The 18,649-nt window shown below is 38.6% G+C and overlaps 1 protein-coding gene across 3 annotated transcripts in view; it reads right to left on the bottom strand.

Annotated features, from left to right (window-relative positions):
- The window catches only part of GTF3C1 (general transcription factor IIIC subunit 1), a 42,204-nt gene that overhangs the window by 17,963 nt on the left and 5,592 nt on the right, over positions 1-18,649 (bottom strand). For 2 of the 3 annotated variants that reach the window (XM_065684006.1, XM_065684008.1), the window contains exons 6-20: positions 18,320-18,443; positions 14,587-14,745; positions 13,823-13,938; positions 12,122-12,446; positions 10,125-10,336; positions 9,420-9,559; positions 7,720-7,873; positions 6,636-6,739; positions 6,225-6,403; positions 5,591-5,866; positions 5,200-5,345; positions 4,688-4,785; positions 2,977-3,073; positions 1,993-2,170; positions 1,492-1,627 (exon numbers count right to left, since the gene is read on the bottom strand). In XM_065684006.1, coding sequence (XP_065540078.1) covers positions 1,492-1,627; positions 1,993-2,170; positions 2,977-3,073; positions 4,688-4,785; positions 5,200-5,345; positions 5,591-5,866; positions 6,225-6,403; positions 6,636-6,739; positions 7,720-7,873; positions 9,420-9,559; positions 10,125-10,336; positions 12,122-12,446; positions 13,823-13,938; positions 14,587-14,745; positions 18,320-18,443 — 2,444 coding nt within the window. The remainder of the gene's footprint in view (positions 1-1,491; positions 1,628-1,992; positions 2,171-2,976; positions 3,074-4,687; positions 4,786-5,199; positions 5,346-5,590; positions 5,867-6,224; positions 6,404-6,635; positions 6,740-7,719; positions 7,874-9,419; positions 9,560-10,124; positions 10,337-12,121; positions 12,447-13,822; positions 13,939-14,586; positions 14,746-18,319; positions 18,444-18,649) is intronic. The other variant, XM_065684007.1, reaches the window with a different exon arrangement.

Below are 18,649 nucleotides of genomic sequence, written 5' to 3'. Positions count from 1 at the left end.
CTAAGTTCCAGTGGCCATATTAAACTGTTCCCAATGCTATTCTCGCCACAAAACTAGAGAAAATACCGACCCAGGTGGAAAACTGAAAAGTGTGGGGGAAATATTCCACAGGAACTAAAGGCAAGCATAACGCTTTTTCCACACTGACTGTCAAGCACTGGTCTCTCCAGTTCACCAACAAAATACATTAAAGCTTATTTAAATACATATACAAGCAAAAAAACAATGCACTGCAATTCTCCCCCCAGAAGGAGGACAAAACTAACAATGACTGGCATGGAATGTATGAACTGGTACCCTTCCTAAATGAGCTATTTAATAATTAATGTGGTGTTAAGAGTGCAGAATGGAAGAAAAAGATTTTTTTCTTTATAAATATGATATTTTGCAAAGAACCATGGAGAAAAACTTACTTCCTAAAAAAAAAATAATCAAACTATGAATGAGCTCTGCATATGGAGCAGTTATGACAGCTCTGACAATCCAGTAATAACACCAAAGAGTATTTCTGAAATCCTGTCTCGCTTCCTGAAAGATTTTCTTGAAAGCTACCATGAAAAAAATATCCAAAACCTGTTTCTTGACCTCAAAGCTGTTGCAGTCATCTCCAGCCTAACTGCACGTAAACACAAGATATCCAATATAAAGGATTTCTTACATACAATGCAGACCACATGCAAAAGCTGACAAGTGGACTGAACAGATTTTTTTTCTATCAGCAGGGATCAGTGGAATCGGGTTCCTTCAACTCCATTAACTTTTTTAAAATAACTTGATGTGTCTACCTGTAACACTGAACTAACTGAAAATACTTTTAAACAGGCTGTTTATTGAAACCGAATATTGACAAAACTAAACCACAGTGCACAATACAATATAAAAAGTTTAACTGTCATTCTGCACAGCTGTCACAGGTCGCAAGCACTCCATCCTCTCAAGTATTCTGGTTATGACTAGGCAGAAGATGAAGTGCTCCAGAGATCACTTACAGATTTTAGCAGTGTACACCAACCCCATATTAGAAATCAATCTGTAAAAAATGTAGAGTGAAGTGCAACACAGAAGGACAGAATTCCGACTAACACTGAGTAGCTCTGGAAGCTACAGGCTACTTGTGATACCATGATATAAAGCACAGAAACAGAGAATCTTTAATTTTTTTCCTTTGCATTAACTGTACTTAGGGAGCACTTCTCCCCTCTCAACTTTGCTTTCTCCAACAACACACATTTGTACTACTTAGGAAGGAAATCTGAATCTGTTTTTCCCATTCCTCTAGTATAAAAACCTGCCCCGTCGACAAGTTACTTGTAAATGTGATACATAACTACATGCCTTTTTAATCAGATAGCCTCTGAATTACGAAGAAAAACCCCACAACAGCCAACTGAAATGCTAAAGTCTTAACTGCTTCTGCTACATCCTCAAAACCAGAACAGTTTTTTTTGCCCATTCTATTCATGAAACAAAGCAAGGATGAAGATGACATACGTGGTATATTCCAACATTGCACATTTGCGTTCCAGATTGTGTTTATCCACTGCTGACTCTTGTTCCATTTCTACATCTAGTGCAGTCTCCTCTCCTTGAAGGTTACTTCTCTTTGAACGAGGACAGCGGATAACTCCTAGGCATACAAATAGTTTTGGCTATCAGCATGAGAAGTCAGACTTCAAGCCATTCTCAATCCACCCTGCTGTGGCAAACTACTGCTCCCAGACAGTACTAACATTTTTTACCACTTCTTGATAGAGGCTAATGGTGCTCCAGTTAGCTTCCATTAGAAAGCACTACCTTGTCCAAAATTGTATTCAGGGCAGAACTAATGGGAAGCTGGTACCATTTCTAAAGATTTTTTGGGTGTACTAGCCAAGAGATTAAAACATTCAAAATGACAAAACAGAGCCTGGGTCAAGTTTTAGGAAAGAAGGAAGAATGTAGTATGAACAGAATAAACAGTAAAGGTACTAAGAAGGTACAGTTATACCATACCCAATGGTGTATTAAGGCAGACACACTGCAAATCAAACCAGAAGTTTTCCACATCCTGCATGGTATTCAGAACATACAAGCGCCTCTCAAATGGGCGGTTACTTTGAGCCAGGTTATAGTGGGGGTCACAGATAGTGGTATCAACAATCACAGCATTTTTCTTCATATACACAAAGACCTGTTAAATACAATCTATTTCAGGCTGGTAGGTAAAAAATAAATAAACAATCAGCAGAATTTCCTAATACACAGGACATATAACTTAATGTTGTTTAGGACTGTTTAGCGTTTTCTCAGTCTTTCCTGTTTTGAGCCAGTACTCCGACAGAAGACACACCCTTCCCCATCTATTGCACTGTACTCCCAAACTCTCCTTGCCAGCACTCCAGATATATTGTTTCTAGATTTAGAACACTTTCTTTTTGCCCTTGTGAACAGGGTATTTCAAGTTTCCAAGAGAGTGACTATTTCCTACAAACTCTCATTCACCACTTGAATACGTGTGTTCTGGGGCCTAATTATCTATTTCATCCTCATAAACTTTATGTCCTCACTTTTTTATCCTTGCGCATGCTCTCTATTTACAAAAAGATGCATACGAACGTACTTGTTTTACTCTGATCATTGACTTTATTCTGTGTCACAGCCCCAGTGCCTAATGCCTCGATGAAAAAGCATGTGGCATGCTCATTTTTCTTAAAGTGCTGCCAGACTGGAATGCCTTCAGCCATTATTGTGTGCAGTGTTCAGTGTTATACACTTGAGTAGTGTCTTTCCAGAGAAGGAAGTAAAAATTATCTGCACAACTTGCAATATATCATTTGGATCTTTGGGTTTGTGTATACATCTGAAACATCAGGAATTTTACTTTAGTATTTAAGGTAATTACAACCCCTAAATCTTGCATTTATTTCATTGGACAAAAATCATGAAGAATAGTGGCTAAATAAAAAAATAAAAGAAAACAAAAAGAAATAAAATTACCTGGTCTTTGTCTTGAAACTTCTCTGTTGGGCCAAACTGTATCAGTCCCATATAACATAATCTTTGAAGGTTTTCTACCACTGAAAAGATGTACCTCCTACAGCAATATTAGAGGTATTACAATCAGCACTCATGAAAACATTAAAAATGATACCAGAAAACATGGCATTTCCTTGCAGCAACCATAAGTTTCAGGAAACCACTGCTTTTTTTAAACACTGAGTTTCAGTTTCTCAAGTGGTATTTTTGTTTTAATCATCAGCCTATGGAGAACACGTCATATCCCAAAGCTCAAAAATCTCTTCAAATCACAAACTCAGTTGTTTTAGACAAATACTAACTAAAATTTTGCTAGCAATGAGCAAAATTAGCCAGAAGTACCACATAAAAATGAGTTAAACCAGGTCAGAACACCAGATCTGCAGACAATTTAGTGTTATGAAAAGAAGACATGAGTAAGAAAACATAACTGCTAAACATGGGCTGGTAAGCCTTCACATGTGTACATATAAATAAATAGGCAATGGTTGTTGTAGTTAAGGTTGTTTAGAATTACTGCTCCAAGAAACTGCTTTCAGTTGCTTGTAGCTTTGGCAGAACAAAAACTGCAACATTTCCCATGCTACATCTCTACTTACATAGCAAAATTCTGGAACTTGCATGAAAACTTCTGCAAGGTCTAGTTTCTGAGAGAGAGTTTGTTAAAAAATTTGCTTTGCCCACATTTAACTTCACAAAGACCTAAGTTTTTCTGGGCAGTTAATGAGAATGGTATTTTTGCAGGAGTTTTCTCTGGGGGTCAGGTCATTTGACAAGCCTAGAAATGGTGAAGTAAGTTTGGCTGAGTTAGAAGTTCTATTGGGGGGGGAGAGGGGAGACAACCTGGTTAGATGCCACACCATTTTTCATAAACGCATCAGATGGAGCCCACAGATTTCAGAAAATACCATAAATCTAGTTTCCTTGTCACTAAGATTTAGCAAGTAATAGGTTAGAAATTGCAAACCTGAGCTAACCACAAGCCTTGATACTGTCTGGCACTATTCACTCAGCAATGACACGCTTGCAGGTTTGCAAAGTGTTGTATAAACCTCCAACCACCCAAGTCCCTAACATTTGCAATGACTTTCTGGGGAAACTAACACAGTGCTGTTAAGTCCACATACTCAAATCATAGAATCATAGAAGAGTTAGGGTTGGAATCACTTTCCTTTAATGTTGATTTCCCTTCCTATCTTCAGTCCAATCTCAACTTTTAAATCTCCTAGATGAGGAATGGCAAACAATGGCAGATGTGCCCCTGAAAGCCTGAGTAGAAACTGAATGGTACGTATGAGAGGCTGGAACTGGGAAATGTGGCATCTTCTGAAAGATTTATGAAGGACAGCAACATTTAGACTCTATTAAATTCTTAATTTAGCAGCAGTCAGGAGTGTGTTTTATACAGAGTAACATCCTCCTAATGAGTTATGAAGGACAGAACCTCCCAGCTCTCAAACACTGCCTGACAGCATACATGAATATTGGTTTAGTTTCTTATTACCTTCTATTTGGGAGAGAAAAACACAATTTGGCACACTCTCCTTAGAAGATTGATGATCTTTGTCTTAAGTAACAAAGTTTGCTTTGACACAAACAGGAAATAACTGATAAAACAGTCAAGCACTGTTGTTTCATCCCTTGAGCCATTTACTTTGACTCATCTGCTTACCTTTTGTAGAGAAGCTGCTGTCGGACTGACCTTGGAAGACATCGAATCAGAATGTGCTTTTTTAGGGGGTCATTTAAAAACTCTTCCAGACCATCCACCTAGAATTATTTCAGAAGTTAATAAAAATGCAAAATGTGACTATCCTTTTAAGTATCAAGTTTTGCTATCAGAACAGTCTACTGAAATAATTTCTAAGCAAATGTTACTGCTTTTGTAAAATGCTTAAACATTATTCTGGTTAATCAACGAGGCAGAAGATTCAGTGAAATTATAAAAAGCTCTTTGATAAATATTAGCTTAAGAACTTGCAGTATTACAGGGCTATGCATCTTTTTCAGTGTGGCTATAAAAGCAACTAACTTTTCTGTGAAAGACTATCAAGAACTAAGTGAACTCCAACGGCTAGTTTTTAAAACAGAAAAAAAAGAGGATAGCTGCTACTGCTTATAGGCATATAGTTGACATCATCTGACCTCAAAGCAAAACGAACGCGAAACTAAAAAGCACTATACCTTGTAGCTGACTTGTACTATCTGAACAAAGACGGAGAGAGGCAAACAGAGTAGAATGTCACTGACAAGAGCCCATCCAAATCCAAACTCTCTGTGAAGCGGGAGAGGAGGGACATTGCGCATCCATGATTCATCATCCACATACACTAGGAGCAAGAAGACTGACTGGCTTAGATTCAGACAGGACAAACCTGTTACAGTTGCACTAACAGTTAAAACTCACAGTAAACTGTGAGTGTTCCAGCAGAACATATTAGTCTGAAAATCTACAACAACCTGAAAATTATCTAAACCATTGATTTTCAATCTTTTTTTGAAGTACACTTTGACCTTTTTTCAGTGTTTATTACAGACTTTGGCATGGTTCAAGTCAAGATGTGCCACTTCTTACCTGTTTGATTAGACAACTCCACTTCGGTCTCCTGTGCTGAGATTTCAGGATTCACCACAGTTGTCATAATTTCTAAGGTCCCATCTGGCTGCGCTTCAACTACAGCTGCATTTTCATCCAGCCCTTCTTTGCTGCCTTTTTTCTCTCCATCACTATCTCCTTTTTGGGGTGTTCCATTTGAAGGGTGTCCATAAATTAAGTACCAGAGAAACATGTGGACCATTTTTAAACGGGGCATTTTGGGAAGAAAGCCAAGAGAACGCCCAAGTCCTGGAACTGGGAGGGAAGATGAAGTACCAAACAGAAATTAAAGAGAGCATTACAACACGAGAAACAGCTACCTCCATAAAACTGGAGGAAACTGGAAGGACAAATGAGCAGTTGAAAGTGTGCAAGTGACAAATATGAAGTTACAAGTAGTAGTGAATACAAATATTCTAGATTGTAATTGTAAAAAAATAAGCAGCTAAAAAACCACTGGGTAGTGAGACTACTTTAATGTAAACCCAATATTTCTTCTATAAATAAAGAAAAAATACCCCACTTGTATCTTAGGAGAGCCGAACATCTGCAAGTGACTATTAATAATAAAATGGAAAGTGAAAAATGACAGAAAAAAACAAGTTGGCTGTACCTGTAACTGGGTGATAGTTTTTTAGCTGTGTTACACCCAATTTGTCATCAGTTTTTCTTGCCCGACTGTTATCAGCTTTACATGAGTTTTCTTGTGTTTCTCCTGAATCAGGAACTGCCTCTTGCCCCAGACCTTCTTCATCAGCCTGGTCCTGGGATGGCGTCTGGGGAACTTTAATCCTAAATTAAAACCAGACAGCACTTGGGTAAAAATTAAGCAGAGTTCAATCCCTCTTCTTTCCCAACTTCAGCAGATATTCAGCATCTTGCCTCATCTTTGTGCTTCAATTCCTCTGTTGCTAAAGAGCAGCTTTTCTTTTGCTAACTTTGTGTTTATTTCTTCTGCATATTTTTGCATGTCCTAGATAAGCCAAATTCCCCAAAAGCCATCCAAACCATTGCTGCCACTTGCCTGTTTGCAGTGCTTGAATTGGAGATTCGGAAACGCACCTGCTCAATGGCACTTTTTACAAGGGGATCATTAGGACTCACTGAAGGATGCACAACAAACTCTGCCTGTTCAGAGCAGCAGAAAACAACAGGTACTTATGGAGATATTGGCTCTTAATCAGATGCATAAATTATCAGAGATTAACAGACAGTTAATTAACAGTAGCCACAGTGAAGGAATCCTATGAAGATTTAGTAACTCACAGAATATAAACACTTCTGGATGAAAACTCCCATTGCTAGTCTGCATTAAGCAAGAGGCCAGACCATGATCTCTGTACCAATAAACTGTTAATGTCATCTCTAAAGCCTCAGTTTTTTTCATTTTTAAAATCTGGAATATTTGGGCAACAAACACCTCATTTGCAAATATTAGAATGAAAGGGATAAACGAAAAGCCATACATCAGAAGGCCAAACTAATACATACTGTTGCTGAAAGTACAGACACAATTCAGATGAGATTTCACATATGCCCTACAGTAATTGTGCATCAGGTAATTTTCAATAGATTCTCTGCCTGCTTATGAAGGTTTCACACTAATGTTACAATGACAAGCCTCAGCTCTACAACTGACATTTACAGATATTTTACTTCTACAAACCTCAGTAACAGTGGATTTTGTTTTTTTAAAAATAGATCATGTTTATCAATCTCAACTCAGAAGGCAACTTCTGGATTTCTCATATGCTGTTAGCTTTCAAAAGGGGATTAAACAGAATTGTGTTGCAGCCTGACAGTGCAGGGAGAGAACCATGAATTGCATAACTGATAAGTAGCAGAACCTCTCAGAAGCGAGATTCAGAGACTTTGATCTGTGGACTATTTCTTGGTCTCACAATTCCCTGCAGCACAATAATTGAAAGCACTAATCGGGTTTTCACACTAGCTTAGGATGGGACATGTAGCTTCTGGGCAGCTTGACTGTGGGTTCTGCTACAAAAAGTGAAGTCATCCATGTACTTCAGTAAAAAGGCCAAAACCACTTCGATAAATCAGAAAGTTTTGAGAAAAGCTGCTGCTACATCCAGGGCTTGTGTAGTCACCTTTTTACTTATGCCATCTTGAATGACTGTAGTACGATAGACTTTGAGGAGCCCTTCTCGCGCAAGCTTCTGTACCAGTCGTATGATAGACTTTTTGCAGCATTTAGTGGAGACACCTTCTTGCTTTTCTTGATCCATCACCATCTTCTGAAGTCTAAAAGATGCAAAAAAATAGCTTGTATTTTAAGTCCAGCAGTGCTTCAAACTGCCTGAGCAGTCTGTTAGAGCATGTGAGGTGAATGGGTATTTCCCTACTTCTAGCAGCTACTGCTCACTTTTCCCTTTTTCTGTAAAATACGACTAACTTAGCTTTAAATTTCAGTGGTAGTTTCTTTGTAATCAAGCTCTTCCTTTTTAGGTGAGAACCGCTCTTCTTATGACTGCAGGTTCTTGATGCCTGATTTCTCCATCTGTGTCTACAGTGTAATTACAAGTCCAGGCTCCCTAAGGTTAGGAAAGGCTACAGCTTTTTTAGGTGGTGATTAAACACATGCACTTTATATTTCTACTTGTGAGCTCAGTTCAGCTTAAGGCAGAAAGAATTTATTTAGTGGCATCCAGAGTTCAGAAATTACACATGTATTCACAATACAGTTATACATACCCAATCACTTGAAGCCAGCTCACTTCTTCCTTTGCAGAAGTCTGCAGGAGCTCACTCACACCCTACTCTCTTATTGCTTGCTTTTATTCCCTTTTCTACATCCTGGTAACTAACATAATTGGAGTGAGGACTCAGAAAATTTCCTTCCTAGAAACTGGGGAGGGGCAGAACCTTCACCAGTGCCGAGGAAACCTGTGACCTACCTGTTAGCAGCACTAAAAGGGAAAGCAGAGAGCTGAGCTATTTTCTGATCTCATGCTTGGATGAGACTAGATCAATGGATGATGAGGCTGGTGCCAGAAGACAAGGCTCTAGTTTTTTAACACTCTAATTTTATAACATCTGCAATTGAACTAGGTGACAGAGGGTTTCAAAATTCTCAAACCAGAGGAGAATAAGGCCATGATTTCTTACCTATAATTCCTATACTAAATTCCTGACAATTTGGAAGCTGGGACTCCAGGAGAGCACCAGAATTTTGATTTCTCTTTGGTGGTGAATCTTAGAAGACTGAAAAACATTGTAACATTCAGGGAAGGATCTTTAATTCAGACAAGACAAGTCAGGAGAAGACATAGAACTGTACCACTTAAAACTGCAAAGAAAAGCACACTTTCAGGACCCTGAGAGAATCCTCGTGACCACTGATGACTGACTGACATCATGAACCTCTGCAGTCCATGACAGAATAAAACACAAACAGTTTTTGAAACCATGCAGAGATAAAACCTGTGCAGATGACAGAATCCTCAAGCAGTGAAGTGCTGTATCTTACTATGTGGCCCCAAGCACCAGCATATTGTGAACAGAGACAAAAGTTCTCCAATTTCTGTTTGGGACATACACTCTATAAAAATTCACTTGTGTAATTATCTGCAAAGAACTATTACTGCTTCCAAACGGCTGTTTTAAGATTCAGTATAACTGCAGCCCCCCACACCTTCCATGTGCCATCATCTCTAACATTATAGCCTAGGGTTCCATCAGGGACAAGAAACAGCACCACTGGGATAAGCACACAGATTGCTTGCTGAAGTAGTGCTTCTACTACCAAAATGTGTCAGGCCCCCCGGACACTGTTTTCAGAGGGACTCACGTGAACAAGCTTTCAATTAGCCGGAGGTTTCGAACAGCTTCCACAATGAGATTGCGGCGCTTCAGCAGCCTGTATGTTTCATGAGGTCTCTCCACTGCGGTAGCTTTAGAACGCTTTTCCTTCTTTTGGCCACACGTCTTCTAGGGCACAGTATGGACAAAATACAAATTTTACATAACCTATTAAATGTCTTCAGCCTAACATTGGTTCCTTCCATAGCAGCAACTGTGGAATTAAGTTTTAGTGTATTTATTTGTAACAAACTAGTCACATGAGGATTATCTTTTACCTCCCTGTCACAGGCAGGGAACAGATGATATGTAGTACTTGTGTACACAGCAGACATTAAGTGATGACATGCATTAAGTCAACACATGGAATTTGGAGAGCACAGGGAACTAACTCACAACTGTATTTTGGACATCCACCTTCCTATCTCCTGGAGTAACTTTCATTTATAACTCCAATGCAGCCAAAATATGAATGCACTTTGACACTGAATTAAAAACCCCAAAACCAAAAAAACCACCAAGAACAAAAAAATCATGAAACCCTCAAATAAACAAAAAGGGAAAAAAACCCCAAACCCAAACCAAACCTCTAATCCCATGAATTAATACAAAACTACAGCTTGAAGGCTTGCTGTAAAAGTGCATAACTTAGACAGGTGTGCCAACAAGAAGGTACTCAAACATGTGATCTTACCTTAGGGTCTTCAAGACTGACCTCCTCCACCACAGCCACATCCCCATCTTCATCAGTGGAAAGAGCACACGTTGACAGACTGGACTCCTGCTTTAGAATTTCCAAAGTAGAACTCTCCCCCAAAACATTGTCTGGGAGCTCATCGGGCTCTTCAAGAATGGGAGGGGAAGGCAGCTTCTTCCCCAGAGGCTTCACAGCTGTTGGCTTTGAGCCTGGTTTAAAAGCAAACAGCCTTGTAATTATTCTGCTCTCACGATGCCCTGTATATGTTCAGCTTCTCTTGCTATAAAAGGCATTCCCCCATCCACAATGCAGGTAACTGCACTTAAAAGCATTCTGCTACATTTTTCACCTATTCTTCTACCCTGCTGGAAGCAGTGGTTTGACAATGAATTACTGCATTCAGCCTTCAAAACGAAAAGTTTTTAAAAAGTGAGCTCCCTGTCATCAGGTAATTCTCTTCATGCAGAAGCCTCTTCATATCAGGCATACTATGAAGAGCATATGAAGAGACCACGAAAGGCCAGATTAGCTTATCCAGAAACTGCTGTCTGAAGAAAGGAGTTTCTGTCACAAAGATTCTCAAGTTCTGCCAGAAACCTGACTTCTCTGACTCAAAGCAGAATGAGGACAAGGAGTTAGTATTACTCCAAAGATAATCTACAAGAGAAATGATGATCTGTTCTCCTCTTTTCCCTTGGAGTTTCACAGACAAGCTGTAGGAACATACAAATAGTTAAAATAAAGAAAATTAAAAAATAAACCACCATATCCTCTTAAACATATGTCCCAAAAGGCTCGTAGCTTTCACATTAAGGTGTTCCAAATAGCTAAAGAAAAAGATGAAGCAATTAGCTTCAGGGGACAAGGAATTTGTTACAATATGTTTAGGTGAGTAAGGCTATGGGTCAAGGCATCCCAAGCCCACTGCTGCTGAAAGCAGTCAGTTACCTCTTATCTGGTCTCAGACATATTACTCTATGTATACTCATCCCACTTGAAGGTCTATGTCAGTGCATGAATAAATACATTTTGCATACTCTAAGGCTCAATACCAGACATTTCCAACTGAAAAAAACCCCAACCTGGTGCTAAAAGGGGAAGAATTTTTATGTTGTAAGAAAAAAAAATGTTAGCTGGCTGCACTGTCAGCTCCTGTGCTACTTCCCACACCTAAGATGACATTTACATATCCAGTGGAATGAAATGATGCATTTCAATGAGGCAGAGCCTGCCTTTTTCCTTAGCGAGGAGGAAAGAAAATATTTCAAGAAAGACAAAATGTGGCCAAATCCATTTTAAAGTCTTCAAGGACTTTAGAGCTAAAGCTCTATGAAGATGGTGCTCTCTGATGGGCACAGCCTGAGCTGTAAGATATTCTGAAAAAGAGAAGCCATGACAGATACCTTCTCAGTTCATCACAGAACACAAGGCAGATACAAAATTTACCCAAGGAGGATACTGTTCTCCCAGCAGCACAAGCCAACCTGACTGCTAGCTAGCATGATCTCCACACTATGCTGGCTTTTAGCCACACAATCTGGCCTCCTTTCTTGCAACAGTTTCACAATTTGCCTGACCCTCTGCAGAATCATTTCAGCCCTTTACACCCTAAGAAAGAAAAGTGAACATCCAAGCAGTATGGTGTGTGAGCCCATTTCATTTACATGGGGAAGAGGAGAAGAAATGGTACAGGGGTAAGGAGAAGCAATTATCTTCTCAGTGATTAATGATGATCATAAACACTATTTGGTACACAAACACCAGAGCACACTTCAGCCCTGAGAATCTCTAGAGATTACCACTTAGAGAATTCCAAAATGCAACAATTTTGGGGAAGGAGAACACAAAAAAACCCCATGGAAATAACCAAGTAAGTGCAAAGATAAATATATGACCAAAAGCTTTAATAGAAGCTTACAGCATTTTTTTTTCTTTAATAAAAGGATCCATAAGAAAAATGTAAGGTTCCCCCAAATTTTGGAATCATGATCTACCTTTAGCTGGTGTTGATTGATGGGTATCATCTTGGAAACTTAATTTCAATGGAGAACCAGAGCTGGCCTTCTGACCTTTTCTTCTCTTCTTGCCATCTTTCCCTTCTTCTTCATTGTCAGACTCAGAGACCAAAGTATCATCTTCTCCTGGAGGCACATCTTCTGCAGGTGGGGAATCTTCTGGCACTGGAGCCAAAGTAACAGTAGCTAGCTGCTCACTCCGAGCCTTCTCTCTCTCAAACTGACGGTTTAAATCACTCTCCTCTGCAAAAATGTATGAAATATACTTTGTTGTCCTTTGCCGACCTTCATCCTCCATAAAACCCTAAGGGAATAGTTGGAACATTATTCTTCCACCTTATTTTTCCATTCTTGCAGTGTTCTTCAACATCAACAGTGAAAAAGTTTTCTAACTGCTCTTGACTTACATTAAAATATATCATGGTATTCTCCTTTTTTTTTCTAAATAACAAAAATGCTGCTAACAAACAGAAATCAAAAGAAACACTAAGCTCGAAAAAGAAATCAATCTGTGTTACCTGCATACTAGAATGAAGTGCCTGCAGTATGTGGGATGTAGAAAAGTCTAAGGAAGAACATACTATATGTATTCGGACTAAAATGGAAAAATTTTAGATATTCTATATAGGGTTTGTTGGGTTTTTTTAATTCTACAGAACCTTTTACCAAATGACAAGCTCTTAGTAAAAATATTCTCTATTGATGGGAGATAGCAATTATCCTGCCTTTGTGAAAAGGGGCAGATGGGTGCATGTGAGACACGACAGCTGAATTTTGTTTCAACAAAATTCATCTTGTTCAAATAAAAAAACCGAAATATCTGAAAACAATGAGTTTCGTCACCATAACCTCTAAAAGAAACTTTTTCTTCCAGAATTCATTGGTATTTTCAAAAAGCAAGTAAATGAATGATTTCAAAAGTACAAAGGGTCTCCAACAAGATCTTTCAGTAGAGGATCTTGCAAAATAAAAGTCCTGGAGCCACAAATTAAGCAAAGAGGCTATTTTGAGTTGAGAAAAATCTCAGCTCATGAAGTAACAGCCCCCAGGTCACTTGGGTTACCACTGATTGTACAGTGAATTATTTAGGTAAGTCATTTGGACCAGGTGAAGCAAGACTGAGGCCAGTTTCTCTGACCCATCTCTTTCTGGAGGGCAGACCTGTGTCATGGTGCTGGGAACAGTGTTTCTCTGGAAGGCTGTGAAGCAGCATCCAACAGAATCCCACCAGCTGGTGTGGATCACCAGAATGTGTGCTCCATACAGACAGAAAATATGGGGTCATGTGCATTCTTCCCCATGATCTTTATTACTTAAGCATCCAGTCACAGACCAACGTAAAATACTTGTATGTGTGGGTCAGCCAGCTATTGCTATTAGATGTCAAGGCGGCTAACTAGGAAACAATAAAGAAAAGGTATGCTAGAGTAGCAGATACACTACCTTCTAACAACTAGGCTTAGTCCTCAGACTACAGGAGGTTACAATCTTAATCCTTTTTGAATGCTTAGGTCTTATATACCTTTTCCTCAATTGCAGTCATATGCTTTTCAATCTTATCAGGACTCTTTCACTGTCAATTCTTAAATCGCTGCTGTTTCTATTGTTTGAGGTTATCAATGTTATAACACATTACTACAGTAACCACAATTGTATCTCCAGTTTCAATAAGCATCTTACCTTGACAACTTTGTACCTCTCCAAAAGACGACACAGCATCCTTGATTCTAGCTTCCCCACATTCATAGCCAAGCGAATTTCTGCCTGAGAAATACCTTTGGTTCCCCTACTTTCAACTGTTTCAGAAAGGAAAACAAATCTCAGGGAAAGAATTTTATGCAATTATATATACATGTATTTGTATATACATTTGTATTTGCTCTGAATAACTGAATATGCCAGAATTATATATTATAACATTCCCCACTAACAACTATTTTCACAGACATGTACAATATACAGTTAAATACTGTCATAAAACACAACTTTACCTGAAACAGTGCCCCAGCAGAATGAGGTTTGAAGGTGATAGCTTCAGATTAAAAGCAGGGGTGAATTTTTCCCCTGACAGCTTTCCATAGTTAGATATTAATTTCTCCATTATGAAATGAAAAGAGATAGAAGAAAGAGGACTACAGTTTTCTTCAGAATCTTTTCCCACCCCACAAGAACATCCTGGTTTTGCCATGCCATTTTATTTGAGTGGTATCGGTAAGTTTCCAGGAAGGGCTAAGGCAGCACCTATAGCTTCAATCTAATTTGAACATAAAGCTAATCTTCTCCATGAAAACTTGACAATTCCCAGTATTTAAAGAGCAATCAGAACTTAAAAAAAACAAACCCAAACAAAAAAACCAAACTCACAATACCTACCTGTCTTATATACATACAAGGAGTAAGAAGGGAATGGGAAAAATCTTAGGATGTCCTACTACATCACCTACTTAGCTCATAAGCTTGGGTGAGCATATCCCTTTCGCAAATGATATCCACAGGCTGAACAGCTTTTGTGATGATCTCTTCTTCATCATCATCGTGGTATTCTTCCATTTTCTTTTTAAATTCCTTTACTAATTTAAGGCAACGGACCATGACATCAGTCCCTGTGAACACGAATGTTAGTAACAACTCTTAACAAAATGCAGGGGGTGGTGCACGTATTTAAACCATTTTATTTTTCAGCAGCATGAATAAGTAGCAGGGGAATGGGGAACGAATGACCAAAGACAACTGTTTATTTCTAGGAAAGGTTGGCAACAGCTTTTCCCTATATGCAAATCTGCCAAAATACCACCTAGCTGAATTTGAGGTGCTCCAAACCTTCATGTGCATGTCACCATTAGTGCTGCCCAACAGGAGAAATTTCAAAAGCATAAATAAATCAATTAAAGGGTTAACTGTTGACCCACCATATTACATCTTCAGAGCACATACGTGACTGTGAGATCACTCACTGGGTATAAGAACACTCCTTTTTTTCCCTCTACAGACTCACTTTCTATAAATGCAAGTCATAATGAACGAAACCCATACATTTGAAGATACAGAATCCATACAGTAAGCTACCTGGATGCAAAACTGTTCCTTAACACAGGATTGCCTTTCCTCAGCAAATGGTCAAAGTGGGTACAAGTTGGTGGGCCCTACCAAGTCCCGCTGCAAGTTCCCAATATTTAATATTTACAGGAACTAAAAGAACTGTCAGTTTATTGTTTGTCCTTGCACCTTCTTCTGTATTTGTGTGCATGCATGTTGGGGGAAGCATACACCTGAACATACTACTGCCCACCAGCCACTAGAATCTCATACATGACTGAATTCCACATCTTAACATGTTAATGTGCACTTGCTGTGCTGTAGTAACTCTCCACCTACTTCTCTATGAGACCCCAGAAGGGTAGAGTGGGGACAGATGACTTCAGGCGAGCTGCAGCAATTCTGCTCCCTGACCTACAATCATCAGCATCACCTTGCTCCTGCTGAACAATTTAAGAGACTGGTAGTAAACTACAACCAGGTTACTCCACACTGCCAACTTATCAAGCTGCAGTGATTCAGCAGCTACTGCAGAAGTAGCCAATTCATCCTGCAGCAGTGGTGGGAACATCTACAGCCATCTCTACTCCTCTGGTACTGCCCTGCTGTGAAAAATGCCAGGTGAAAGCTTGGTTGAAATCACTGAGGTTATAGCTAATGAATTTTATCTTATGCATGTATCTGATCACTTAACTGAAGCTTAACCAACATGAAGTTAATCCACAGTAATTCAACCATGTGACTGAGAACCAGGACAGATGATTCCATTATTTTAACTCAATCTGAATTCTTTTCCTGCCAGTATTCTAAGATACTGTTTTAGGGTAGCAATTAAATGCTGACATTGTGGTAGGGCTGCAGGCACTGTTATTATGTCCTCTGTATTTCTACAGCCTATTAGTTTTCACTTGAAGCAGTATTTGAAAACAAAACCCCACCACTTCCCCAAAAACCCAAACCAAACCCACAAACCAAAACCTCACCAAAACCAAAACACAAATGCCTTTTAGTTTAGCTTTTACTCCCTAATAATGTGCTTCCCATAGCAGATGCTTTGCCGTCGTCCTGAGTGCATTCCACATATATCTATCTGCTTTCCTGTATAACTTCAGAGATTAAACTATCTTGATCTCCAATGAAAATCAGCTATTATTAATTCATCACAGTTAATACATAGTGATCTTTAAAGCATTTGTGTGGCTTTTTCAGCTCTTTAGTCTGCAAGATGAAATTACCATTCAAGTGAAAGATTCATCAAATGACGCATTTCTGATGAACTTAAGTAGTAAATGCAGCTGCCATCATGCCAATCTCTGACAAACCTGAATCATCTACTGCCTTGTGGGTTGCCACTAAGCTTATAAATGGACATATGTTTTCTTGTCTTGTAAGTAAATACTTTAATTGGAAGTTAGATGTTCTTACTACTGATTATAAACTCTTTTAGGAATACTATCTAGTCTTTTGTGGTTTATTTGCAAGTGTATTCAGCTCATTAGAACATCTCTGCATGTCAGTGTGAGGAAGTAAAACCAAATACAACCTGGTGTAATACCACTCAAAGACAGTCTAAGAGAGAAAATAAATTTTTGTCGATGACTATGCTCAACAGTGTGACTAAAGCTACCCCTGTTGTGCAAGCCTCTGTATGTTGAGACACTTGCTCAAACTAGAATACATTAACTATGTACAACAGGTATTTTGTAAAAACTAGATTATAATTTCCCCCATTTATTTTATTTTATTCTTATCTATTCTAGAATATTTTTAGGATCTCTACTGTCTTCCCGAAACCATGAACTTAAATTCTCTTGTGTAAAACTCCCTCTGGTATCAAGGGAAGGAGGTGAACCCGTGTATTTCGTGACAACTGAAGCTGTTCAATCACTTTCTTATTTACTCAGTATGAAGTGATAGATTTCTTTATGAACCACGCTAGAAGCTGTACCTACTTTTGGCCGTTGCTTCTCTTTGTCCATAATATGATTTCCCTAAAGAGAGGGATTCCCCTCCCCTACACCTAAAATATTTGAAAGAATTTGTTGTTTTAATCAAAAGCCTTAATACAAGTCTTTGTAACTGGCATCACTTTTGTCTTCTCAAAGTGCTCATATTTTTATTGACACTTGTACTTCTTCCTTTATGATCACTCCTATGCAATTTGCAATGTTTAGTTCATATCAGATTCTTTTTTCATTTTCACAAATAGTTCACTACATCTCTGAAAAAAACCCACACTGGTTTAGAACTATTTTCGTTTTAACTCTTTCAAATCTGACTCTTGGGATTTTCCGTAATTAAAGATTTGATTTAGATTTCCTTTAGTATTAATTGAATTGGTGATACTATCCTTCCTCATGCTTTTTGTAATTACTTCCTGTAGTTTTTTCCCCATGCCAGTTTTATCTGCATCTTTTTCTGAGAGCAGTTGCTCTCTCTTTAGTTTCCTCTCTTCATGTTTTTCTGCTCATCTTTGTCTTTCCACTACATGTTTGGAAGTTATCAGCAGTTCTTGCAAACCTCTTAAATTTGAATTCAAAGCTAGTTATGCATTAAACTATCCCCCAGTAGACTATGGCTTTTTTGAATAGTACTTGTTGGCTATCTTGCTTACTTCAAGAATTCCAAGGTAGTGCTGTAGAAGCTTACTTTCATCATTTGATAATAAACTTTGCACAGAAACTTTGCATTCTCATCACTTTCAGCAAAAGTCAGAATTTCAGCAAAAGCCGTAACTAAGATGGTCTGTTTCTTTAGCTTATTTCATAATAGCCTTTTTTGTTTTACGTAACTTGTGATATATTTTTGTCAAGTTTATTGATTTGCCATTCAACCAGAAAGGTCAGCAGACTGCTCTTTGTTCCTGCTCTCTGTATTGGTGTAAGCAGTTTTATTAGGAGTTGCAACCAACTGAAACAGCTTAAGGTGATATACAGCAAACTTGCCTCCAGTCATTTCTTAAAAACCTGGAACAAACGCCTAATTCAAGTGGGCTGCAGTATTCTAGCTTTATTAACACATTTCTCCACATAACTGCATAGGCGGATTTTCACTTACACATCTTTTAATATTTGAAGCTTACAGATAGAATGGTATCAATGTAATTACACAAAAAGAAAGCAAAGACATGATTCTAGCTACCTTTCTTTGTCTTGTAGGGTCCTCCACTGGGGTGTATATCTCGTAATGGGATGGATACTACCTTGGCTAGGCCAGCATTCATCATATATTGATACAGACGTTTGAAGGTTCTTTCACAAAGACCCTAACACAAAGAGAAATGACAAAAGTCATTGTAGCCGAAAAGTCTCACCTGTACATGATTAGTATTGAAGACATTCATACTACCTCTTATTAAATCACAGTATTGTGGAGTAGGATATCAAAGAAGGATCTTAAATCCTGCTAATGCAGACACCAGGCAGAGCACAAGAGGCTTCTGGAAGCATGTTCTATCCCTCTGACTCTACT

Source organism: Lathamus discolor, chromosome 6 (genome assembly GCF_037157495.1).
Source record: "Lathamus discolor isolate bLatDis1 chromosome 6, bLatDis1.hap1, whole genome shotgun sequence".
NCBI lineage: Eukaryota > Metazoa > Chordata > Aves > Psittaciformes > Psittacidae > Lathamus > Lathamus discolor.
The sequence above is the reverse complement of the archived record's forward strand: the minus strand, read 5'-3'. Positions and strand labels throughout refer to the sequence as shown.